Here is a 26,917-nt window from a genome sequence, read left to right as displayed (position 1 = left end):
AGAGGAAAAGTGCTCTAAAGGACATTCTGGGATCAACTGACAAAATTGAAATCCAAAGAGCAGATTAAAGTATCAGTGTTGAGGAGGCCAGAGACCTGTACTCTGAAAACTATAAAATATTGGTGAAAGAAACTGAAGAAGACACAAAGAAATGGAAAGACATTCCGTGCTCATAACTTGGAAGAACAAATATTGCTAAAATGTCTATACTACCCAAAGCAATCTATTCATTCAGTGTAATCCCTATCAAAATACTAACAGCATTTTTCACAGAGCCAGAACAATCCTAAAATTTGTATGGAACTGTAAAAGACCCCAAATAGCCAAAGCAACCTTGAAAAAGCAAAGCAATGCCAGAGACATCGCAATTCTAGACTTCAAGTTATATTATAAAGCTGTAGTGATCAAAGTAGTACGATACTGGCACACAAATAGACACATAGATCTATAGAACACAATAGAAAACCCAGAAGAGAGCCCACAAGTATACAGTTAATTAATCTTTGACAAAGTTAGAAAGACTATCCAATGGAGAAAGATAGTCTTCAATGAATGGCGTTAGGAAAACTGGACAGCCACATGCAAAAGAATGACACTGGACCACCTTCTTACACGATACACAAAAACAAATTCAAAATGGATTAAAGATATAAATGTGAGACCTGTACCCATCAAAAGCCTAGAGGAGAATACAGGCAGTAGTAACCTCTTTGACACTGGGCATAGCAGCTTCTTTCTAGATTTGTGTCCTGATGCAAGGGAAAAAGCAAAACGAACTACTGGGACTTCACCAAAATAAAAGGCTTTTACACAGTGAAGGAAACAATTGACAAAACTAAAAGGCAACCTATGGACTAGGAGAAGATATTTGCCAATGATGTGTCTGATAAAGGTTAGTATCCAAAATATATAAGGAATTTCTGAAACTCAACACCCAAAAAGTGAATAATCCAATTAAAACGTGAAGAGATATTTTTCTGAAGAAGACATAGACATGGCCAACAGACACATGAAAAGATGCTCAATATCACTGATCATCAGGAAAATACAAATCAAAACTACAATGAGATATTACCTCACACTTGTCAAAATGCTAAGTCTAGCGGGAAATTTTGTTGACTAAAACCAAAAACACAAGAAACAACAGGTGCTGACAAGGATGCGGAGAAAGGGGAGCCCTCTTGCACAGTTGGTGAGAATGCAAACTGGTGAATCCACTCTAGAAAACAGTATGGGGGTTCCTAAACATTTTTAAATACAATTACTCTATGATCTAGCAATTGTACTACCAGTTATTTACCTAAAGACTGCAAAAATACTAATTCAAAGGAATACATGTACCCCAATGTTTGTAGCAGCATTATCTACAATAGCGAATTTGTGGCAACAGCCCAAGTGTCCATCAACTGATGAATGCATAAGGAAGATGTGGTATATATATATATATATATACACACCATATACACGCGTACATACATATATATACAACATATTATCATTCAGCCATAAGAAAGAATGAAATCTTGCCATTTGCAATGACATGGATGGAGCTAGAGTGAATAGTGCTAAGTGGAATAAGTCAGTCAGAGAAAGACAAATATCATATGATTTCACTTATATGTGGAATTTAAGAAACAAAACAAATGAGCAAAGCGGGGAGGAAGGGGAGAGAAAGGCAAACCAAGAAAGAGACTCTTAACTATAGAAAATAAACAGATGGTTACCAGAGGGGAGATGGGTGGGGGCATGAGTTAAAAAATAGGTGATGGGGTGGGGGGCAGCACCAGGGTGGGTCAGTTAGTTAAGCGGCCAACTTTGGCTCAGGTCAAGATCTCACAGTTCGTGGGTTCGAGCCCCGTGTTGGGCTCTGTGCTGACAGCTCAGAGATTGGAACCTGCTTTGAATTCTGTGACTCCCTCTCTCTCTGTCCTTCCCCTGCTCACACTCTGTCTCTCAAAAATAAATAAACATTAAAGAAATTTTTTAAAAAATAGGTGATGGGGATTAAAGAGTGCACTTGCTTGAATATTGAATCACTATATTATATACCTGAAACTCATATTAAATTGTATGTTAACTAACTGGAATTTGAAAAAAAAAACTTTAAAAAATATATAATTAGTATAAATGTTGAATTTACTGCAGTTGACAGCTATGCTGTGGGTATGGAAAAGCCTATCCTATTCTTTGAAAATGCACAGTTAAATGTTAGAGATAAAGGGCTATGATAGTTTACAAAAAATATGTATGTATACATACACACACACAAAATCAAACACACACACAATTGTGTGTATATATTCTCTTTTCCTTCTTCTCTTGTCTCTCTCTGCCTTCCTCTCTCTCTTCCTCTCTCTCTATAAATATACCCTTTTACATTCCTCTCTGGATAGAACAATCAGTCATCCTAGTAAAAGTATGTTTATGTCTTATTACTTAAAAAAATTTTTTTTAACATTTATTCATTTTTTTTTGAGAGACAAAGAGAGACAGAGCATGAGCAGGGGAGGGGCAGAGAGAGAGGGAGACACAGAATCCAAAGCAGGCTCCAGGCTCTGAGCTGTTAGCACAGAGCCTGATGTGGGGCTCGAACCCACAAACCGTGAGATCACGACCTGAGCTGAAGTCGGTCGCTTAACCGACTGAGCCACCCGGGTGCCCCTCTGTGTTATTATTTAGGAGAGTTTCCAAGGACTAGAAATGATGTCTCATCCTTACTTCCAATCTTTCTGAAAAATTGCCATTGTCAAGCTGTGGATAAATATAGTATTGATCTTAACGGTGATCTGTCTTGCATTAATGCTAGAAGTCTTTGAATTTTTGTTTAAAAATGTAAAATCGGGGCTCCTGGATGGCTCAGTTAAGTGTCTGACTCTTAATTTTGGCTCAGGTCATGATCTCACAGTTTGTGAGATCGAGCCCTATGTCCGACTCTGTGCTACAGTACAGAGCCTGCTGGAGATTCTCTCTCTCCCTCTCTCTCTGCCCCACCCACTCCAATAAATAAACAAACATAAAAAAATAAAAAATCGATTGAAAGAGGAGTCAAGCAGATTAAGAATCTGGGTGGTACAGATGTCATTATTTCGCATACTTAACATGAGTTAAAAATATAAGAACCTTTTCACCTCGCAAGTAAAATGGGCATGACATCACTAATTGCAGGGATGTTATTCAAAACCATTCATGTAGAAAATACAAAATGTAAATGATGAGCACCAATGTAACTAAGTGCAATATCAACCCCCAAAAGGTTGCATTAGTAACATGTATCTTAAATAGGTTTGACAAAAATATACCGAAAAGACTTTTGGGCTTCTTATTATAACTAAATTTAGTAAGTAGCTGCTGAGACATTTGTTCTTTTCTATAAATATGCATCCTTTGCTAGAAAACCAAGAATCTGTGGAACTGTTATCGGTACATCTTAGCTCTCTCTGCTTAACATCTTAGCTCTCTCTGCTTAACTTTGCCATTAAATGAGCCGTCCACACCACAAAGTTCTGATATGAATCCTCCTTTCTTCCTAGCTAATTTTGTGGGGCCAGAAAGGAGAGGGGGTGGCACCTTGTTTTTCTAATTGTTGCCCAGCATTCTAGCCCCATAATGTTTACTGGCCCAAATTCAGTTCTATCAGGCTGCACAACTTCAGAGATGCACCATTTCCATCCTGGTGTATGTGAATAGAACTATACAATTTTGAAGTCCACAGCTTGTGCCATCAGACTTCAAAAGTGGTGACTTCCCAAAGAGTTGGTGCATGCTTGGACATTCAGGCCAGCACTATTCCCTATAATACTATGAGTCTAACATTGACTTTGTTCTGACTCTTCTTTTACGGCTTTATTATCTAGCTTTCCTTGAATTAATGCCTGGATAAAGATGGATGTGAGACGATTTCATAGCTACCTTAACACTGGCTCAATGGCTTCTTCTCCAGAGGGACTACATTTTGGCTTTTGCAAAATTGTACTTAATTTTACAACCACTTGAGGCTTTGAGATGTAGTAGCAAAATCTGTTCAAGTATAGGAGCCATGTTTTCGACTTCTCTTGAAATTTTTCTGCTGCCACAAAAATGTGTGTGTGTTGTGATAGTCAGCTTCCAAGATGGCCCACCACGGTGATGCCCAACTTCTGGTATTCATACCCTTCTGTTGTTCCCTCCCATAGTCCATCAGGATTGGTCTCTGTGACCATATGCTAGAAGTGATGGTGACTTCCAAAGCCAGGTCACCAAATACGTTGTGGCTTCTACCTTGCTTTATTTTTGAGGTCTCGTGCTCTGAAGGAATCCAGATCATTGGTGAGGATGAGGCTTCTGTGTGAGCCATCTTGGAAGCCCTAGTCAAGACTTTGGATGACTGCAGTTGGATGGTCAACATCCTATCACCTCAGATCCTGAGCCAGAACCACTGAGCTAAGATCCTCTTGATTTCCTGACCTATAGAAACTGTGAGATGTTGTTTTAGCTCACTAAGGTTTGGGGTTATTATATACATAGCACTAGATAAGTAACACAGCACACATAGCTTCTCAATAGACTTAAAGCATCAATAATTTGATATATAGCGCTAGATAAGTAATACAACACACATGGCTTCTCAATGGACTTAAAGCATCAATAATATCAATATTAATAATATCAATAATATGCAAACTTAGAGACCACCTGTGTCTATTAGAAAACCCAAATCTTAACCACTTTGATGGATCAACTAGCAGAATGTAAGACACAAGACCAAAGAAAAATTAAGAAAACATTGTCAAATGACAGCACAAATCTTTCCAGTGGAAAATCTTTTTTTTTTCTCCTCCTCCCCATGTTTCCCTGTCTAAACTCTGCCCACCCTCTATGGCTGGAATGTTTTTATTCCCATTCCCAATTACATCACTATGAAAACATGATATCTTCTTTCTTTACCTCTACCTGTGGTATATTGTAACTTTCACTTTATATGAACATATAAACACAATAACGTGGATATTATTTTCCTTCCAGACAATATGAAATAAAGGCTAACAGCACAGGGTTTGAGGTTAGCCTTCCTGAGTTTGTGCTGAAGTTCCATGCTTAAAAGTTGTCTGATTTCATGCAAATCACTTATCCCTGGCATCTCTAAGATGGACTTTATGTATACCTATGTCTTATGGTTGCTATGAAGATTCAAATATGCAATGCGCATAGTCTTTGGCAAAGAAAATTCCCAAAAAGCATTTATTATCTTAAAATGATTATTACTGGACAGCTCCAAGTAAGCCTGTCACTGTGCAATTAAACGTTGGCCTAATTCCCAAGCTTAATGCTTATTAGATCTTGGAAAAAAGTTAGTGAGCTCTCCAAGCTTCAGTTTCCTTATATGTAAACTAGAGATAAAATAAACTCTCTCACTGGGCTTTGGGAGGATAAAACATTATATAATAAATGTAAAACACCTAACACGCAGCCTGACAAATGGTAGGCGGGCAACAAATGTTCATTGCTTCCTTTCTTCTCAGCTTCTTAAAGTAGATACTGTGCAGAGCGGCTGGGGGCTGGGTGCTAAATCATGCCTGATGCAGAAAAGGAAAATGTGTTTCAGGCTTTGTATGTTGAACTGAGTTGGGCATAAACTGAAATAGCTTTGTATGACTTAAATGTTGAACATGCCTGGTTCAGATATACAAATCTTGCTTAAGAGCACAGGTAATGGTATGCCTTATTTATTGTAATTTTGTATTTGCTACCTCGTCGATTTTCAAAGAGTTGCTGTAATTAGTGATGTAATTTGAAATCTAAAGGTTCCATGTTTCTAATTCACGTTCAACGTACCCAGGGGTGACATTTACTTGGATATATCTTTGTGTGGCAAACAGCTGGGCGTGGTCACTTGCAAAGTGACCTTAGAGGCAAATGCCATGAGCTTTAATCTCATTTGATCTCCATGTACTATAAAAAGATGTAAGGATGTAGGGATAAGGGCTTCGGTCTAGACAGTGGGAGACTAGGTCCTAGTTTCTGCTCTTATACCATCTAGATGTCTGATTTAAATAAGTCACCTCTTTCCAGACAGGCAAGATGTCTTAGGGGAAAGCTGAGTCAGAAAGGCTCATGTTGGAATCGAGGCTCGATGTCTCCATAGTTGTGTAATTCCCCTGGGCTTTCATGTTCTATAAACTGGGGGCAATCCTATCAAGCTCATAAGCTTACGATAGTGAATGAAATAAACATGCAGAGCTTCTGGTATTTATCAGGTATTTATTGAATACATTTTGTCTCTCTCTTTTTCCCTAAGCCTCAGTTTTATCACCTGTGAAATGACCCAGTTGAATTAAGACCCTCCTAGTTCTAATGTTCTATTATTGTAGGAATTATACTGTTAAATGAAACCTTAGATCTGGGCACTTGCTCTCGGTATGTATTGAAGTGCCACATCTGGTTGTCATAAAAATAAAAACATATTGTGGTGGTGGAGGGGGGAAAAACCACAAAAATTCTTAAATGTATGTGTTTAAGAGGAAGGCCTGCCCAATATAGATTCAGTAGATATTTTATTTGCATTCTGTTGTGACTACAGATGGCCTGATGACAGTGATCAGATCACAGGGTATTAGTCAGAGACTCTGTCTAGTAAATAATGGCAGAACAGAGCCAGGACCATCAACCCAGCTGGCAAAGTCACTCTTTCGGCAAAAACAAAGCATGGATGACCTCTGTCTCTTAGCCCAAGTTGTGTCTGATTATTTCTTACATTTGTTAGAATCAATCGCTCCAAGATACAAAGAATTTACTTATTTTTTAAGATGTTTACTTACTTATTTTGAGATAGAAAGAGAATGCACAAGTTGGGGAGAGGCAGAGAGAGAGGGAGCCCAAACAGGCTCCACACTGTCAGCACAGAGCCTGATGCGGGACTTGAACCCATGAACCGTGAGATCATGACCTGAGCCAAAGCCAGACAATTAGCTGACTGAGCCACCCAGGCACCCTTATTTTTTATTTTATTTTGGAAAGACAGAGAGGGAGAGCAGGTGAACAGGGGACAGGGCCAGAGGGAAAGAGAGAGAATTTCAAGCAAGCTCCACACTCAGTAAGGAGCCCGACACAGGGTTCTATCCCAAGACCCTGGGATCATGACCTGAGCAGAAATTAAGAGCCAGATGCGTAGTCAACTGATCCACCCAGGTGCCTCTCTGGTTCCATTCTTAACAGGTGTATGAGCTTGGGAATTACTTGATTTTTGGAACCATGGATTACATCATCTGTAAAATGAGGATAATAACAAGCACCTCACAAAAGTCCCTTTCTGGGACTAAACAAGACAATAAACACTAAGCCCCAGACACATAAAATGTGAATCCTCTCCCCCTTCTCATTTTATTTTGCAATTTCTGTGTGCATTCCCAGATTACTGAGCTAGCAGAGGATGGGGGGCTAATGTAAAAATCAGTCTTGGGGCATGACGTTTGGAGTGTGGTCTTGCTTTCCAGAAACAGGAATTGAATCGGGTGAAGTCAAATGGTTTTTTTGGTTTTCTCTCTGCCTGTCGCCTATCAAGGTTAGTCACCAAGAGGTACATAATTAACAAAATGTAACAAAAGATCTTACTGTGTAGGTTCAAAAGAAAAGTAAGGTCTATTTTATTTTTAACCAGCTATAGCTGAATCTCTTTTCCCACTTCTTCTGCAACATTCTGTCAGAGCCTACAGTTTTGTAAAGAGATTGAGCTGCATTGATAGTGTTTAAGAAAAAAAAAACTGTTTTCTTTAGATGATCTAGTGTTAGCTCAAAATTTTGTTTCCAAGAAGCTAGAATTTGAAATAATAATTGGTAACTTCAAACACTGGGTTTATGTAAATATTTCAAATGACCTATAAATTTTAAGTACTAGTGTTAGGGGAAAAATACTCTACTCAGAGCAAAAACTTTTAATTTACAAAATAAATGTTTCCTTTATACAATCTCCCAGTCCTCAAAAGAAGTATGAAAGGAAACCCAAGGCCCAGTGAAACCACGGATTTAGAGACTGATGTAAAATAGTTAGTGATATTATTTTAGGAATGACATAGGCACATAGAATATTTTGGATGGTTTCTGAAGATCTCTATAGCAAGCCTTATACCCGTAGACCTTGATCCCTACTGGTAATCTATGCTCGGATATTTTGTAGAGTTTCCAAATTCAACATATTCTAACTTGAACTTATCTTTTCCTCCCCTCCATCTTGATTCTTTTCTTATGTCCTCTCTCTGAGTGAACAGCCTTATCATATCTACCCAATGGGCTCACATAAAACATCAGGAGATCATCGGAAGCACCCCTCTCTTTCTGTCTACTCACCCTACCATCACATAATCTGGAAAGAACTTTCTTAATTTCCAAGATCCCTCTCCCTTGCTGAATTCACTGTCAGTTCCCTTTTCACGTGGTCTTTACTTCTCACTGGGATCTCTGCAGTAACCTCTCTTTCTTTGCCTCCATTCTCCAATATGTCCTCCATATTTGTGGTCTTGGTAAAAACTGATCACACAACAGACCTCCTCTGTGTTAGATTCTTTGGTGCATTCCATATCATGTTTGGAATTCCTTAGTGAAGCATATAAAGTCTTTGTGCCATGGCTACCGCCTGTTATTCTAGTCTCTTCTCTTGCCATTCCCCATATTTCCAATACGTCTCTCATTCTGTAACATGTACAGTTCTCTGAACATATCATACTTCTAATGTGTCCATGACTTATCACAAGCCATTTCACACTGCCCAGAACGTTCTTTTTTCTCCTATTTAAATCTAGCTCAAAGGCAGATTAACCGTCATCTCATCTGGGATATCAACGTGGGAACACATCTACCCTCTCTCCCCAAAACACACGTGTGTATCTCTATCTAATTATCTAAATTAATCTTGGATTGTTATTCCATTTAAATCATTTACCTGTTTTGGCTCTATTTTCCTCATCTATAAAAGTAGAGAATTAGTCAATGAGTCTCAAATTCTAGACTTCATACTATTTATGTCAAAACATCCAGGAGCTGCAGAAGTTAAACAAAACAACGCCTTAAAAATAGAAAGAAAAAACAGATTGCCACACCCAATTCCCCAAATTTCTGATCAGCACATCTAAGCAGGGGCCGTAAAATGTATGTTTCTGTTATCTAACAAGCTGTTCCAGCTTTAAAAATCCTTCCAATGCTCCATGTTTTCCTACAGATTCTGAATTTCTTAATCTTGTCTTCAAGGTTTTTCAAACCCTGCTTTTTCTCCAACCCCAGATATCACCTTCACCTTCTTGTACTTCTTGATCTCGTCATACTGAACTGTTTCTGGAAAGATCTATATGTACTAGTTTTTTTCTGTAAGGAATGCCCCACTATTGTGCTAATTCTAGGATGAAACTTAGGCATCACCTCCTTCAGAAAGAATTCTTTGGAGGCGCCTGAGTGACTCAGTCAGTTAGGCGTCCAACTTCAGCTCAGGTCATGATCTCACAGTTTGTGGGTTCGAGCCCCGTGTCGGGCTCTGTGGTGACAGTTAGCTCAGAGCCTGGAGCCTGTCTTCAGATTCTGTGTCTCCCTCTCTCTCTGACCCTCCCCTGCTCACACTGTCTCATTGTCTCTCAAAAATAAATAAAAAACATTAAAAAAAAAGTTCTCTGAATTCTTTCTTTTTGCCTTTCTGATCCTGTTTTTGCTTCTGTTACAGTATTTTGTATTATATTATATTATGTTATATTATATATTATATATAGTCTTTGAGCTTCTTGAAGACACAGAACACTTAACTAATGTTCTTTTCTTTCCTTATTGCTACAATCTATCATTCCTTGAGCAAATATTTATTGAGAATCTACTCTCCAAAATGAGAATCTAATCTAAATTTATTACTTTGTGTCATTTCATCCTCATAATAATAATATTGCAAGTATTGTTATAATTTTGCAAACATGGAAACAAAGACTTATACAGTTTCAGTTGCTTGTATTGTCCATCACCTGGCTATTTAATGGCTGGGTTAGAATTTGCTTCTGGTGTTTCTGATATTATTTTCTTCACATCGCCATGCTTTGTTACTTAAAAGAACAGAAGAAAAGGATGAAAAAAATATGATTTAAAGTGCCTCATGTCTCCGTAAATGCTGACTCGTGTCAATCACCACCTGAAAGCCACAAGCCACTAGAGTTTGCTGCAAGTTTAGAGGGAATCAGTGTAGCGTAGCTAATGTTTTGAAAGTCTGGAGGACAAAAATTCCCAGCAGTCCAACCATAAAGAAAATTCTTCGGGGATTTTTAGCAACTTAATTTTGTAAAAGATCAAAGTTTTGTTGCTCTTCTTGTTCTTGGGTTTTCAGACTGCCTCGAATTTTCAAAGGGCTTAGAAATGTGAATTAGGCAGAAATGATGGCCGAGAAGACCTGAGGACTGACAGGGAGGGAGGTCACCCCTGGAAAACACATTTTCCATGGAGGTCTGACAAAACTAAAGCCTAATTAACACAGGAGCTAACACTTACTAAATGCACATTAAGTACTTGATATTTTGTTTAATGTTTTGCATTTATTTGTTTAGTGTTTCCAAACGTGAGTCACTTCTACGTCACTTTTATGGATTTTTGCTCCATTAGTGTGTCTGCTACTATGAATGTTTTTCCTTAACTGAACTTCAGGTAGCTCACTCTTTCTCCCTTGTTCGACACAGTAGTCCCTAGCGTCTAATTCTATAGTTTTATATTTTAATGAATTTTTTTAAATTTACATTTTTTCTAACACATAATGAGAACAGACACATGATTATCATAAAAGAGTTCACAAGCATAGCCTGCAACTCATATATTGGACCATCGTTTGTGAAATGCATTTTGTTTCATTTAATCCTAGAACTTTTTGGGCTGAGAACTCTTATTCTCATTTGCATTCAAAAAGGAAGAGTGAGGCAAAGGGAGATTAAATGACTTGCTTAATGTCCTTCACACCTGTCATTCTGAAGCCTAAGCCCTAAAACATAATATTCTTCAGCCAGTCCTGGAAAAGATTTCATTCATGGGGCACCTGGGTGGCTCAGCTGGTTGAGCATCTGACTTCAGCTCAGGTCATGATCTTGAGGTTTGTGGGTTCAAGCCCCACATCCGGCTTGCTGCTGTTAGCGCAAAGCCCTCTTGATTTCCTCTGTCCCTCTTTCTCTCTGCCTCTCCCCTGCTTGTGCTCTCTCAAAAAATAAATAAAACATTAAAAAAAAGATGTCATTCATGACCCCAGTTTTGTATATGCCACAAATGCAACTTTGTAAAAACATGAATGGGTATGAGAGTGACCAAAAAGTAAGTATAAAAAATTAAAATACAGTTGACCCTTGATTTATACTTGGGTCAACCTATACATAGATATTTTTAAATAACTACAGTATAGTACTGTTATAAATGTATTTTCTCTTTCTTAATAGTTTCTTTTCTCTAGCTTACTTTATTGTAAGAATACAGCAGCATATAATACATGTCACATACACAAGATGTATTCCAACTGTATATGTTCTCATTATGGGTTCTGGTCAACATAGGCTATTAGTAGTTTAGTTTGGGCGGAGTCAAAATTGTATGCAGATTTTTTTTTTTTTTTTTTATTTCTAGAGAGAGAGCGTGAGCAGGGGAGGGTCAGAGAGAGATGGAGTCACAGACTGAAACAGGCTCCAGGCTCTGAGCTGGCAGTCAGCACAGAGCCCGACGCGGGGCTCGAACCCTCGAACCGTGAGATCATGACCTAAGCGAAAGTCGGACGCTTAACCGACTAAGCCACCCAGGCGCCCCTGTATGCAGATTTTCAACTGTGGGGGTTCACACCTGTAACCCATCCTTCCTTCAAGAGTCAATTGTATTTCACTTCATCCTTTTATTCAGAAGCCTGTTTCCCTACTCAGCTTTATTCCTACTCATCTTTCAAACTAGTTTGAATGCACCTAAAACATGCTTTCAAGGCTCTGCATTTCTGTGTTGCTCCTCGGTCATGTTTTATTTTGAAAACCTTAAGTTTTCTGTCAAACATTGTCCCTTTTTGAGAGAGAAATGCAAGCAATGCCCACACAGTTTAAACTGGCACTCTGCTTTTATTGTAACCTGAACGCACATTACTGGTACCCGGGTTGCATTTAAGGTAGCCCGGTGTGGGTCTTCATTTCCTCTCCACAGAAGGAAAATAAAAACAAAAGCCCCCTTGCCACAAAGTGGCCACATATGCACCAAGATTGCAAATGTATCAACATCACACCATGAAACATGGCATTTTGGAATAAAAGGTTTTGAGGCAAAATTATATTCAGATTATATTAAATATTAATATGCTCACCATGAGCGCCACGCAGAGTTCTGGAAACAGCTTGTGGAAAATAGGAGTCTAGGAAGTCATCATTTTTTTTTCAACTTCCTACCTTACAATTGCATTAGTGGTAACAAAGGTGTGACCCTCAGAAGAACCTCAGTCTGTGGGCTATCGCAGTTAATGGTACAAGGAGGTTTTCAACACCCGAAACACTGAACCCGATTTGAAAAGTACCTTTCAAACAGACAGGATGGGAATGTGACAGACAACATTGTTTCCTTCCTAGTCTTTTTCTAGAGTTCAAGGTAATTAAACAATAGAACTGATCAACACTCAAAAAAGGAATGGGAACCCAACTTTTCAATTCTCTTTATTACACCGCAGCGGAACATTTCGATACTTTATGGACATGCCAGTGCTGAAAAGCTGAATTAAATATTGGCAAAATGGCGGACCCATCAATGATGATTATTTCAAAGTAGCCATTTCTCAGTTTCCTTTTTTTGAGATTGAGCACTGCTTTAAATCAAAAGCATCACTTATAACGTCTCTGAAATACAAACCCATGTGCCCTCCGGTGTATTTTCATGGAATGAGTACCTTCCAGATTTTGGTATGCCTAAAAATTATCAGGATCTTGATAAAAATGAGTATTTTTGACTACCCTATGTCAGAAGTTTTGATTTAACAGGTCTGGGGAAAGCATTTGAAACAATGTCTTCAGTGTTGCTGGTGTGGAAGGGGCCCAGATCCCACCTGGAGAATTGCTTTAGTGGCCAGAGGAGCCTTATGGGTTCTTTCTATGTTTTCTTGCTTTCTAATGTCTCTCTCCTTGTCCTGTCTCCTGTTTAGATGCTGTTAGCCTTCAAGTCGGAGCTCAAACCATTGAGACAGCCCTGACCTGACTGTTGCCATCAGAGATTCTTTCTCTGAGCTTCTGCAGCAGATAAAGATGTCTCCAAACCCAGACTCCACCGCCCGCCCGCAGATGCTTCCTGAGCCTGCCTGCCTTCCCAAGAATGTTCTTCTTAATCTACGGATCAGTATTGTATTGCATGAATATTTTATATATGTTATAAAATATGCACAAAGGAGATAGTTAACAGATGAATTAAAGGAGGTAAGTAAGACAAGTGATTTTTTGCTTGTTGGATTAAAAGTTTGGAATATCATACATTAGGGATGTATTATGATACAACATAAATTGTTCAATGATGCAATGTAACTGAATGTGCTTCAACATTTACCGACATCTTGACTGATCATTTTAGGATATTGTGATTCAAAGGGTTAGATCTAAGTTCAGTGTATTTCAGCACTGGTTTTAATACCTGTTATAAGCAAAAACTTATGAGACTTCATACGTTTTTGTTTTTAATTTGAGAGAGAGAGAGAGAGGATGCATGTGAGCGGGGGAGGGGAGGAGGAGGAGGAAGAGGAGAGAGAATCTTAAGCAAGCTCCATACTCACTGCAAAGTCAGACACAAGGTTCGATCCTATGACCCTGGGATAATGACCTGAGCCGAAGTCAAGAGTCAGTCCCTCAACTAACAGAGCCACCCAGGCCCCTACTTCACAGGTTTTAAGGGAAGGATCTCACTGAGGGTACTTCCTAAATTACAGTGTCCATTCTGTAATCCCATCCACCTGTTTTCATAAGGGACTTTGTTGGAATTCAGAAAATTATATCTTCCCTGATACGGATTACTTCTCACAAGCCATGCTACCCTTTTAAAAATTGTATTTTTAAATAGGTAATTTTATATGGTGCAATATTCACAAGTGAAAAAATGAAGAGCTTTCCTCCCACCTCTGTTTCTAGTCACTGGTTCGACTCCCACAGAGGCAACAAATTCTATTCCTATATGAGCATAGGAAGCATGCATATATTATTTTCTGACCCATTTTACACTCACTACCATATAGGATGAGGAAGGACATGGTTTTCCTACACCATATTCCCTCCACATTCCCCAGTCTTATTTGATCAGAATTCCAGTAGTAACCACTTGGTATTATAACCATGCAAATTTGGTTCATGGACCAAAGAGTCCTCAAAATTACTCTTACTTTCTTATGTAACTTTTTTTTTATAAGTCACTAGCTGTTAGGGGTGCATTTAATTTTTAAAGTTTATTTATTTTGAGAGAGAGAGAGAGTGAGAGAGAGACAGAGATAGCATGGGTGGGGGAGGGGTAGAGAGAGAGTGAGAGAGAGAATCCCAAGCAGGCTCCTCACTGTCAGTGCAGGACTCTATCTCATGGCGTGAGATCATGACCTGAGATCATGACCTGAGCCAAAATCAAGAGTTGGATGCTTAACTGACTGAGCCACCCAAGTGCCCCAGGGTTGCGTCTGATTTTGGCCTTGGTCTTTAGCAAAAATCTATTCTTAGTGCTGGCCCTCCCCTTTGGGAGGCCGTGTAGCTGACTGTCTCCTTCAGTATCACTTTTTTGGCAGTCCTGAGATTGTATTAATCAAGGATAATGGTTCTATTCTTGGTTAAACCTTGCAGCTATTCAGATGAACAGTCTCCCATATTAACAAGGCAAGTGCATTTGTTATGGCAATGCTAACTTAGCAAATAAACCTTGCATTCCGGAACATTCACACAGATTCACACGGTAAAGTGTATTATTTCGTTCATGCTGGAGTCTGAATTACCGGTCTGTAGACCCATTTTCTGTCTGAAACGCTGATTGGCTCTTTCCCTATACCACCCCCCAGGGCCACCTCTCACTGGCATGCAGCCCGCAAAAGGTGAACAAGAGCACAGAGAAGGTAGACCCACTTCTAAAATACCTTGGCTTGGAAGTGACACATCAATTCTGTTGCCATTCCTTTGGCACGAACTAACTATAGGCACTACCAAAGGTATAAGGGGGTCTGGGAAATATCATTCCTGGCTGGGTGGCAATTTCTCAAAAGAACTTTATACTATGAAAGCGGGGGTGGGGGTGGGGAATGGCAGGCACACAATTTGATTGACATATAATTATATACTGCAAATAAATCAGATGTATTGTTAATACCTGAATATTTGATTTTATTTTTAAAATTGTTTAACGTTTATTTATTTGAGAAAGAGAGAGAGAGAGAGAGAGGAAGAAAGAGAAACAGAAGGATAGGGAAAGAGAGACTCCCAGGCAGGCTTCATGAGGTCAGCAAAGGACCCAACGCGGAGTTCAAATTCATGAATCGTGAGATCATGACCTGAGCTGATTATCAAGAATCGGCTGCTTAACCAACTGAGCCACCCAGATGCCCCTTGAATATTCAATTTAAAATAAAGGTAAATATTTGGAATATAAGTTGATGTGTAAAATCTCACTAAAATGTAGGCTCCATGAAGGCTGGTTTTCATCTGTTTTGTTGACTCTGAAGGTCCAGTGCTCAGAATAATAATTGACACTCTATAGCTGCTCAATAAATATTTGTTGAATGACCAACTGAATAAATGTGCTTTGTGTGTTGAAATTCTATTAATCAGCCAAAATGTATATGTGTCACATAAGTAAAGTGCTGCAAATAAATCGAGAAAACTACTAATTTTATGTGAAGAAATAGATATTGAGAATTTTCTGGTAGTTGAATAATGGGGACATCGATGGAGAGCAGGAATATAGGTAATATAGACTAGGTAATATCTAGAATACCTTAAGTACACAAAAACTTCTTAAATAACAACACACAGCAGAATAATAGATTCGATTATTTCTAAATCCAATAGTTATAGAATTTGGTATACCAACATTCACAATTGTAAACAAAGAACTGTGTTTGATTTTTGGATACTTAATGCCATTTAGATAATTAATTTTCATGAAAATCCAATTTGGGAACTCTTCAGCCATTTGAGTATAACTTAAAAACAGAACAGTAACTTTCCTAACTCCCATTTCATGGAAAGCACAAACTCCAAAGATATATAAAGTATGTCTATTTTAAGTCACTTTTGATTGGGGTAACATAAACACTATAAAGTCTATGGAGAAAAGGAGAAAGCACAAGAGAAAAAAGAAGTAACTAAAATATCCAGGTCTCAGTGATCACATTTCAAAATGTCAGTTGTAAAAAGAATACTTTCATAAAGACAATTCCTCCTCTACTCTGTATCATATGGAAAATCTATTTAAGATGGATCATAGGCTTAAACACGAAAGTGAAAACTATAAGGCTTTGAAAAAACAGCACAGAAAAATACTTTCATAACATGCAGGATGGCAAAGATTTGGTAAAGGACTAACCATATTAGAAAAAAAATGAACTGGATTTCATCAAAAGTAAAAATGTCTGCTTATTAAAATATACCACTAAGAAAGTAAAAAAACAAACAACAAGGCAAAGACTGGCAGAAGTTATTCGTAATACATATGCACAGTTGACCCTTGAACAAGGTGGGTTCGACTTATCTGTGAATTTTTTTTAGATAAATACAGTACAGTAGTGTAAATGTATTTTCTCTTCCTATGGTTGTTTTCATAACATTTTCTTTTCTCTGGCTTACTTTGTTGTAAGAGTACAGTGTATAATATAGATAACATACAAAATATGTATTAAACGTCTGTTTACCAACGGTAAACACATCCACTCAATAGTAGGCTATTCATAGTTTAAGTTCAGTGGAAGTCAAAGGTTAGAGGATGATTTTTGACTTCATGATGAGCAGGTGTCCCAGATTGTTCAAGGGTCAATGGTGGCTCTATAGGGCTGATTTTTCTTTCCATTTTTTGGCAAAACACTTTAATATTACCCTGGTTTTGCTTTTATAATTGAAAAAAGAAACACTGATCTCCAGCACAGTCTCTCTGCTCAGTCCTAGCTTTTCAGAAGTACTATTTAACACCAATATTCATTTTGTGGTTTTGTATGAGTGTGTGGGTCTGTTTACTGAAATATTCTTTAAAATATTTTAAAAATGGTATTAGCCATGAATTGATTTTAATTTTTTTTAGTGTTTATTTATTTTTGAGAGAGACAGAGACAGAGTGTGAGTGGGGGAGGGGGAGAGAGAGAGAGAGAGAGATAATACTGAAGCAGGCTCCAGGCTCCAAATGGTCCTCACAGAGCCCAATGGAGGACTCAAACTCATGAACTGTGAGATCATGACCTGAGCCAAAGTCTGAAGCTTAATGGACTGAAGCACTCAGATGCCCTGCCATGAACTGATTTTAGTGTGCTAGGCACCCCATCCTTGCCTCTGACAGTTCAGTCCCAGAGAGTGGTACTTTTAGGAGAACAGATTTTGCTTGGGAAAATGAAAAGAATTCTTTCCCAAGCACCTGTGAATTGTTTATGCTAATTGGGTCATGGCTGACGCTGGCTGTGTGTGAGCTGAATCTGTAATCCACCCTCTCTCATATGCCTTACATGAAAGTGGAAGTTATTGATTGGAATGATCTCATTGTATTATCATACCATTTTTTTCCCCTTTCGGTTCCCTCATTGTTTCTCTCTCTCCCTCTTGTCGTCATATCCTATTGTACTTAGGAGCCCTGAATCACAATACACGGCAAATCCGAGGCTTGCTGGGGGCAAAGGCACACAGAGCTTGGGAAGACTGTGTGCAGGTCACTTGTTGGTATCAAGAATGCTACTTTGCATACAGGGAATTGCCTTGACCCAATAATGGCACACTCCAGAAACGAAAGTTTCCGTTTTATGGTCATCTACCTATGGATGAAATTGGCAGGTTGGCCATCTCCACAATATTTTTTCTTTTCATTTGCCTTCACCCTCTCCTTAACACAGAATGTTCCTTGTATTAAACACAGGTTTGGAGAACCTGCATGTGAGCAATTAGAGGTCTAAAATGGAGCATGTGGGAGGCTGGGAGGGAAGGCTTGGTAGTTAGCTTGTCATCCGTGAGTGAGGCACAGCGTGCTGCTTCCTGGATAGAGGTTGAGAGGGGGAAAAACAAGCCAAAAAGCAAGTATTTATTGAAGGTGAGGACTTGAGCGCCGTGAAAGTAAGGCTGGAGACAATATATGTAAAGTGTATTCTGAAGCACCTCTCAGAGACAAAGGTCTGGAAATTATATCTATACTGCTTGGTTAGGACATACCCATGAGGGCACAGATGGTTACGGTGGATTAGCTGTGTTGAGACCCTGAGGGATGAACGGGAGAACATCAGAATGGTGAATGGAGAAGGTTATAATCCACTTGATAGTCATGCCTCTCTTGGCGATCAGGTCGCTTTGCAATCACTGTTTCTACTTCCTAATGGAGTAAATTTGACCCGTAAGTGGCAATATGAGCCCTACTGAAGACCACGACATGAAAGTCTCAGCGGGATAGACTGGGATAAGGAGGACAACCTGGTATTCACTCATCAAGACCCCTAGAAACACCATCATCGGTCTGTCAGTGAGTGGTTCTCAAAGCGGTGGTCTTCAGCGTGGGGCTTGGGACGCGGGTCTACAGCCACCTTTCGCTGAGTCTGGACAGAAGCGGGAGTGTGAATGGAAGTTGGTTTGAGGTTGAAGCTGGTGTGAATGGAAGAGCCTGTGGACTGGACTAGGCGGTAAGGATCTAAGGAAGGAAGGGGAAAGGTGCCTCAACTGAAAGTCATAGCCCAGAGCCAGTTTCAGAGTGGCTTTTGAACTGATGTCAGTTAAGTTCAGCAGAGTAAACCTTGACTGGTCACCTATTCCACAATTCTATTTTTTGGCAGAATAAAAACTCAATCATCATGGACCATTGAGCATTAAAGAGCTCTTCTAAGAACTGTACTCTTCAGGGGCCTTGTAAATCTATTTAAAAGGTTAATCCTCCTCACTAGTACATCAAATCCCTCCTGCTATTTGTTTGTGCTTTTGTTTTTAAATTTCTTCTTCTTCTTTTCTTCTATGGGAGATAGAGCAAAGTTGATAGCGCTCTCCTGTTTCCCTGCATCTGTATGTGTTTGAGAATTGTTTTTTGACCCACCCCTCCCTTTTGCCTCCAGTAGTCTCTATTTTCAGCTGAAGGCGTGAATTCTTTAAAGGTCCTAGAAGGTTCTATTTTCCAAATTTTCAGTTGTCAAAGGTTTTTTTCCCTGTATCTCTTTGTAATGGAGATTTAAGCACTTTCATTTCTTGAGCTCATTGCAGACATTCACTAAATCTAAATGCTCCTACTCTCTCCCAAGGATGATACTAGGCACCCAGAAAATGGTATTTAAGGAGACCACCACTATTTGGGTAGTCAACAGACCCCTAGGTAATAATAAAGCAATAACATCAATGACAGATCAACAATAAATAATGTACTGGATGCTTTATGGGCACACATCAGTTAATTCTCAAAAATACCTATGATTTTGGAGTTAGAGTTATATCCATTTTGATGAGGGCTCTCTGGCTTAGAGGCATGAAGCCATTCCTGTGAGCTCATGCAGCTAGCATGTGGCGAAAGTAGACTACAACAGGACAAAACTACAGTGTAGGCATGAACAGAACGCTGTGGGAGAAGGGTCTGGAAAAGTCAGGTAAGACTTCACACAGGAGGTTACACTGGGGCGGGGTCTTACATAAAGTACAGGAAAGGAAACTGCATGAGCCCATTTTGTGATGACCATTGCCAATGATTTGCAAGTAAATGAGTGTTACCACGGGTCTTTGTCTCTCAGAGCAGGAAGTCAAGAAGACCCAGGGGTTTCGAGTTTAGGCCACATTCAACTCATGGCTAAAGATCCACAGCCCAGCTATTCTGATACTGTCCCAGGGTGGGCAGAAGGATGGAGGAAACATTTGAGAGAGAAACGTTTCAATGAATTCCTCTCCGTTTCCAAATGCAACTCGAAGAGACTCTTAGCTGCTAACTGTGGAATTCATCAGTTGTCAAAGCCAACATTTCCCTTTGTTGGGCAAGACAGAGAAGATGCTGTGACCAAATGAATGTGACCAAATGAATATAGCACCTGGTTCCAATGCCAAGGGTTATTTAAAATGATAAAAGGGAAATATTGTGAGCAGGAGTCATAAATTTGATTGCCTAGTCACTTGGTTGCCTTTTCATGTATTTCCCTTTTTTAAGGAAATTTGATTGTCCAAGGACATTGATGCTCTCGGAGAAAAGAAATCTAGGGCAGCAGAGAGGGCATAGGTGTGTGTGCTTAAAAGAGGCCTGGTTTCAGCCTCCACGTTCTGCTGTGCTCTGTGTGATGGGTCATGTGGTGGAGCCGCTCTGAGCTTCACGGTATCCAGAAGTGTGATTTGGTCATGGACCTTTCCTTTACTACCTGTGGGGTTGTTGGGGTGAGAAATGCTTGAATTCAAATCCCGGCCATGCTGCTTTCTAAATGTGTGAAATTCACGTCATAATCCCTCTTTCCCAAAGGTTCTTTGAGAATTAATGGATACAATGAATATGCAGAGGGTACACTCATGCATAGTCGGGTCCCTGTTTTTAAAAAGCCCATTTGCACCTTTCCAGTGGTTTAGGTTTATTTAAGGGAAAGACTTAGCTAGAAAAAAAAAAATACTCAGGCAAGAATAGCTGCATGATGCACTAAAAACTCTTTTTACCATAAGACGGAAGGTCAGGGGTTCTAAGTCCTGGCTGCACATTTGAATCACCAGGGACAATTAAAATGATTCCCATGTACAGGGTTAGCCACCAAAGATTCTGATTTAAGTCGTCTGCCAGGGGCTCTAGTCTGGAGTTCATAAAAGCTTACCAGGTGTTTCTAATATGCACTGGGTTCACTCATTTCTTCTCAAACTAATGTAAATTACCTGGAAATCTTGTTACAATGCAGGCTCTGATTTTCTAGGGCTGGGGTCCCTGAGATTCTAGATTTCTAACCAGCCCCAAGATGAAGTTGTTGCTGCTAGTTGAGAACTACATTCTGAATAGCATGTGATTAATAATCCATAGCAGGGGTGTTCAACCTTCATTATTCATCAGAATAGCCAAGTGGCTTGTTGAAAATGTAGCACTGGAGGCACCTGGGTGGCTCAGTCGGTTGAGCATCCAATTTCGGCTCAGGTCATGATCTCACGGCTTGTGAGTTCGAGCCCCATGTTGGGCTCTGTGCTGACAGCTCAGAGCCTGGAGCCTGCTTTGGATTCTGTGTCTCCCTCTCTCTCTGACCCTTCCCCGCTCACGCTCTGTCTCTCTGTCTCAATAAACAGCAAAAAAACAAACAGTAAAAAACTTCGAAAAGAAAATGTAGTACTGGGACCCGGGTCTGGCCCTCACAAGTTCCATTTCACTTGCTTTTTCGGAGGGGCCAACAGAGTCACCCTTCTATAACGTCCATTTCAACCTGAAAATCCCAAGATGCTAATTTTGTGATCTAAGAATATCACTTCTCTCCAAATGCAATTGTTCAGTAAGAAAAAGTTAGAGTCTAAAGTTGAGTGTGCGGGTCATCGTTGCCAGAAACCTGGAAGACGGGGGAGCTTAAGTTATGGGATGTCAGAACATGGTGGATGTCTATGCCATGTGTGTCTTCAATCTCAAGAATTCTCTTTTTTCAGTTAGTAGCAAGCTTTGCAGAGCTCCGTCTCGGTAAGCAGGCTTTACTGTTGACGGAGCACTCACAGATTAATTGGGAGATGATCCTTCACTGACGGATGGCAAACAGGGTGACCCTAGTTTTCACCCCCCCTCTCTGCAACATGTCATGCTTTCAAGCAGACTCCCCAGAGAGGTGGACTCATCTTCCCTACCTTCAGGCCAAAGCAAGAAAAAAATGAAGGTCCACAGAGCGACCTGCTTTATTCCACAGAGCAGATGACTGACTTTTGAAAATCTCTGGGACTTTCAAAAGAATCTTCCCCCTGATAGATTGCATTGCTTTCCCCTTCCTTTTCACCCTCTGTGATTTCTCTGATTTTTTACTAGCTGAAAACATTTTCTACTTCGTGGTAGGCTTTTTGCCACTTTCCACAAAGAATTGAAAAATAACTGTGATGGGGTCAAAAACATTACCATTCTGGTATCATGGCCTTAGACAATCACTTTGCATGTAACTAATAGAGAAGAGGATGGTTTCTAAGAAGTTTATGGATTTGTAAGTAAAATCGATACAAGGCTGGTGATGTGGAAAATAAAACTCAGATTTTCTTGCTTGCCTCTTTAAAAGCATTTACACCTACATGAACACTTTGATCAGTCTGTAGAAATATCAACATGACTTTGAGAATGGCCAAAAAAGCAATTCTCACACACCAGTTGAGTGGATCAAATTCTAGGTCACCCAACTTCCAGGTGCTCAGCTAAATACTGTGCTCCCAATTGGGCCTTTTTTTTTTTTTTTTAATGTTTTGAGAGCTAGACCACAAGCAGGGGAGGGGCAGAGAGAGATGGAGACATAGAATCCAAAACAGGCTCCAGGCTCTGAGCTGTCAGGACAGAGCCCATTGCAGGGCTCCCACAAACCGCAAGATCATGACCTGAGCCGAAGTCGGATGTTCGACCGACTTCGGATGCCAGGCACCCCCTACAGGGTGTCAAGTCAGGGCTACATGACCTACAATGCCCCTGTCCCCAGGCTGGGCTGCCCAGCTAGGGAGCTGCCATGCTCTGTGATTCAGTAGAAGCACAAAACCCTAGATGCCTCACTTGCCTTTCCCGAGAGCCAGCTTCCATGCTGCCTCCTTTCCACTGGTGCACAGAGCCTTGCCACTGGTGAGATGCCAGCTGCGGGCATCCATCCAGACACATGCATCTGGTTCTGAAAGGGAGGGATGCAAACCAGGGTTTGCCCACTTACCCAGAGCCCTTTACCAGGTCGGGGGGGGGGGGGGCTCGTTGTCCAGGAAAGACTGAGGGAGTCTGTGCCAAGCAGAAGCAAGCTGCTACATAGAACCTGAGCAGCAAGGGGTTCAAGCCCCACATCAAGGCAGCAGAGCTCCAGAACGGAAATGGGGGTTCACTGGTCCTAGGTGGAGGGGTTCTGGGGAAGGTGTGGGGAGAAAAGGGGGGTCTCACCTTTCATGTGAAATGGAGGACTAGGCAGATAGGGAGCACCAAGACAAACTTTCACTATTTTCCCATTTTGCCCTGAGTGGGATTTTGATGTGACAAGAAAATAATCACTGTTTTAGAATTTATGTGAAATTTAATTTCCTTCCTTCTTTCATTCCCCTCCATCCCTTCCTTCCTACACTCTTCCTTCCCTCCCTCCTTCTTTCCTTCCCTCCTTCTTTCCTTTCTTCCCCTTCATTCTCTTCCTCCTTCCTTCCTTTTTTTTTTTTGCTAAAAATGGGAAGTAAAATTCCTATCAGGCACATTCTTATTTGCCAGGCAGTGGCCACCTCATGAAATCTCAAATAGAGGAAGGAAGCGATAGCCTTTTGCCAGGGATGTTTATTTCATTGGTTTGCTGACAGACAGCATTTCTTACGTGGCAGACAGTTTTAAGCCCTTTAAAATCTTACCTCATTAGGACTCCTAGCAACTCAGGAATCAGGCTCTGTTATTGTTCCCATTTTTATGCAGATGAGAGAACTGAAGGTCACAGAGGGGAGCCTGTTGGGCTTCATTGGGGCAGATTTAGGTTTCGAACCTCTTTTAGACCAGGCCCAGGGTCTGTAACCTTGCATCACCCTGCCTCTGAGGCTGAAAGGTTCTCAGTTCTGGCGATGAAGGAAAGAAATTGGACTGGGCAGACTGGTTTTGAATTGCGGGCCCCCAGACTGATGTGCTGGAAATCACCATGGGAGCTCTTGCTTAAAATGCAGACTCCTAGGCTTTACACCTGCATGTCTGATTCAGGAAGGTTGAGGTTTGAAGAAATCAACCTAGGTGATGTTTAGGCACCCCTCAGCCTCACTACTAATCTGAGACTCTTCGATTGGGACATCCTTCCGATGACCTTAAAATGAACGTGCTATCTATCAGGAGCGCCGGTAGCTGATGCTACCACCTCCCCTGCATTTTCTAGTCATCCCCGCTCTGCTGTCTAAACCACAGTCACGGATGGTGACATTTCTGACCACTCCACCCCCAACTCCATCTGCTGACAACCACCAGGCTGCTTTGAGTCCTCTGAGCCTCCCACACCCTGCCTGCCTGCCTGCCTTCCGTGAAAGCCCGGAGCCCACAGGCTTCTGAAAAGCTTAAACCGTCCCGACTCAAAAGGCAAAGTGGGCCTCTTTAACACGGACAACGAAGCGTGTTCCCTTTCTCTGATCTGCCGATGGTTATGCCACTCAAGCAGATGACCCCACCACTGAATGTTACTGTCCCGCTCAGATTGAATGGATCAGACGTGGTAAGGTTTAAAATGGGACTCATGATAGGATTGAGCCTCAATCTCTTTCCTCCATTTACTTCTAGCATCTTCTTACTTGCAGACCCAGAAAAGAGGCTGGAGGCTCTGGCTAGTCAGTCTCTCACTCTTCTCCTGCGTCAGTATTCATGTCTCTTTAGGTGGCTCAGGGTAGAATCTGCTGATGCCACACAACCAGGGGCACAAGGAGAATTGGCTATTCTATCACTTCAGCTAATTTAAGTTCCGCTGATGAGCACAGTGACCCAAGCAAATCAACCACATAATTTCCAACTCCTCTCTGCTTTAGGAAGCCTGGATTGTGCCCAGGAAAACGGAAGCAGAGGAGAAGGAGACTTGCAAGCCTTCGAAGTTGCCATGGGAAATGGGCTTGGCAGTGAGATAAAACCAATGCAGAGGAGACTGTTGGGGAAGCCAGAGTGTGAAGTACCCACCGCCACCTAACACAGAGAGAGATGCCAGGATTGTCCCAACAGCATTCCCTCTCAGTTCTGCCTTTTGACTTCCAAGAATTTGACTACTTTTCTGTTTACGAATACGTATGGACTTTGCCTTTCTCTTCAGTGCATCACTTCTACCACGTGGGGGAGGCCCATCATCAGATTGCTCTGACTGGAGACTCTAAATATTGCATGGGAAAAAAAAAGAAAATATGGTTTTTAAAAATCTCCTGCCCATCAGGAGATTCCATAAAACACTCCAGCTTCTTTCTAATGTGCCGGCAAAACATTCCGAATGCACCGTGGAATGAGAAGTGCTAGCATACTGGAGCCTAACTGACCCTCCTGAAATATGTAATAAAAATGCTCGGATCAGCCACACTTCAGAGCAGGCGTGTTCCTTACTGCTCCCTGAGTGTATGGTTAATTCCTGGAGCCATAACTGAATTTGTCTAAAATAGATAAGGCAACTCTAGAAGCACAAAGCTTATCTCAGGGAGCCCCAAAGCCAACTAGATGTCAGTCAGAGAGGTCAGCGTGGGCCAGATTTCCTCTAGCATAGTGGCTGCAATCTTAACCTTTTCCGGTGGGGGGGTGGGGGGGGGAGAGGGTAAAAGCATTCATGACACCTTTCAAACCCATGCCTTGGGTGCAAGGAGGTGGAGAATTATTTTCTAACAGAGCTTTCTAAGGGACATTTGTGCCAAAAGTTGAGTGGGATGCTGTTTTCTTTCTTTTTCTTTCTCTCTCTCTACCTCTCTTTCCCACATCCCAAAAGTTTGCATTTATCCATTCTATTACATGCCTGCCTCAATTTCAGCAAGTGTTTGGTAGAGGTTCATTATCGGTTTCATAATCCCAATTATTGAACTCCTGTAGTAGATCTTAATCTGCCTTGGTGGACACTGTCGATACAACATCAACATGCAAAAGAGAGGACTTTTCTCTCTTTCTCGCATTTTATTACCTTGAGCTCCTTGACTGTAGAAGAATCTGTGAGCAGACTCGACATCCAGGAGTCTATGAGCAGACTCGACATCCAGAAAATAATCCATTTTGGGATAATCCATCCTTGATGTTCCAAGCGCAGAGTTTCAAGACCAAATAGTCACTTGTATGCCTATGAAAAAGGAAAACACAATCCACAGTATTTTGGACTGACAAATAGATTTTAAACATATATATAATTAATAATATATCTAATATAGTTAAATATATGTATTTGTGTATTTAAATAGATATGTATCTGCAATATATTATATTTGCTATATAAGGATATATTTATATACACACACATATATGTTAAAAATTTTGGAAGAAGAAATATCCCATTATAACATTCCCTCATTTGACTGGCATTGCCAATGTTAAAGCCGCTCCTCAACATACCTCTCCTACTGTATGGAAAAATGCAACATTTAATCCACCTTCATGAAAAGAAATATATTGTACTCAGAAAAAAAATCCCACATGATTTAAGCTAAAGAGAAATAGCATACCAGTCTTTCCTTGTTGTGTAATAACTGGAAAATATGCCGTTAAATTCATATGCTATCCATCTTCAAAAGGTCTGTCTGACGAATGGCATCATTAAGTGTCAGCCGTTCTGAATCGATCCTCAGTTGGTCCAGGGAGTTCTGATTCCCCTAGAACAGTGAGAATCGTCTGGGAATCCGAGCCTCCACTTCTATGTGCCTTGCGTTTATGACACATGCTGACATGTTTGCTGTAAAAATACCTTGAATTCCTTCCTTGTGGGTGATTCCTTCCAGCACATTTTATAAGGTGCTGGAGGATCATCATCTGCTTGCCCCTGACCTAGGCTGCTTTTGAGAATGAATTCCGGTTTGTAGAGCAGTAACAATTATTTCAGAATTCCAATGATTCCTCTAATATTATCATGCACTAGCCTGTCAAGAAGCTGATGCACTTCATTAAAAAATCATTCAGACTGTTGGGTTCTTTTTAGCAT

At 40.5% G+C, this 26,917-nt stretch overlaps 1 protein-coding gene across 1 annotated transcript in view; it reads right to left on the bottom strand.

Moving 5' to 3' along the window:
- PHACTR1 (phosphatase and actin regulator 1) overlaps window positions 1-26,580 on the bottom strand; it is a 573,363-nt gene extending 546,783 nt beyond the window's left edge. The window contains exons 1-2 of the mRNA XM_039231842.1: window positions 26,445-26,580; window positions 25,913-26,065 (exon numbers count right to left, since the gene is read on the bottom strand). Of these exons, the coding sequence (XP_039087773.1) occupies window positions 25,913-26,015 (103 nt within the window). The 5' untranslated portion in view covers window positions 26,016-26,065; window positions 26,445-26,580. The remainder of the gene's footprint in view (window positions 1-25,912; window positions 26,066-26,444) is intronic.
- Window positions 26,581-26,917: the final 337 nt, after the last annotated feature.

Source organism: Hyaena hyaena, unplaced genomic scaffold, assembly GCF_003009895.1.
Source record: "Hyaena hyaena isolate Hyena2069 unplaced genomic scaffold, ASM300989v1 scaffold_60, whole genome shotgun sequence".
In the NCBI taxonomy this organism is placed as follows: domain Eukaryota; kingdom Metazoa; phylum Chordata; class Mammalia; order Carnivora; family Hyaenidae; genus Hyaena; species Hyaena hyaena.
This window is presented reverse-complemented; position numbering and strand designations above follow the sequence as displayed.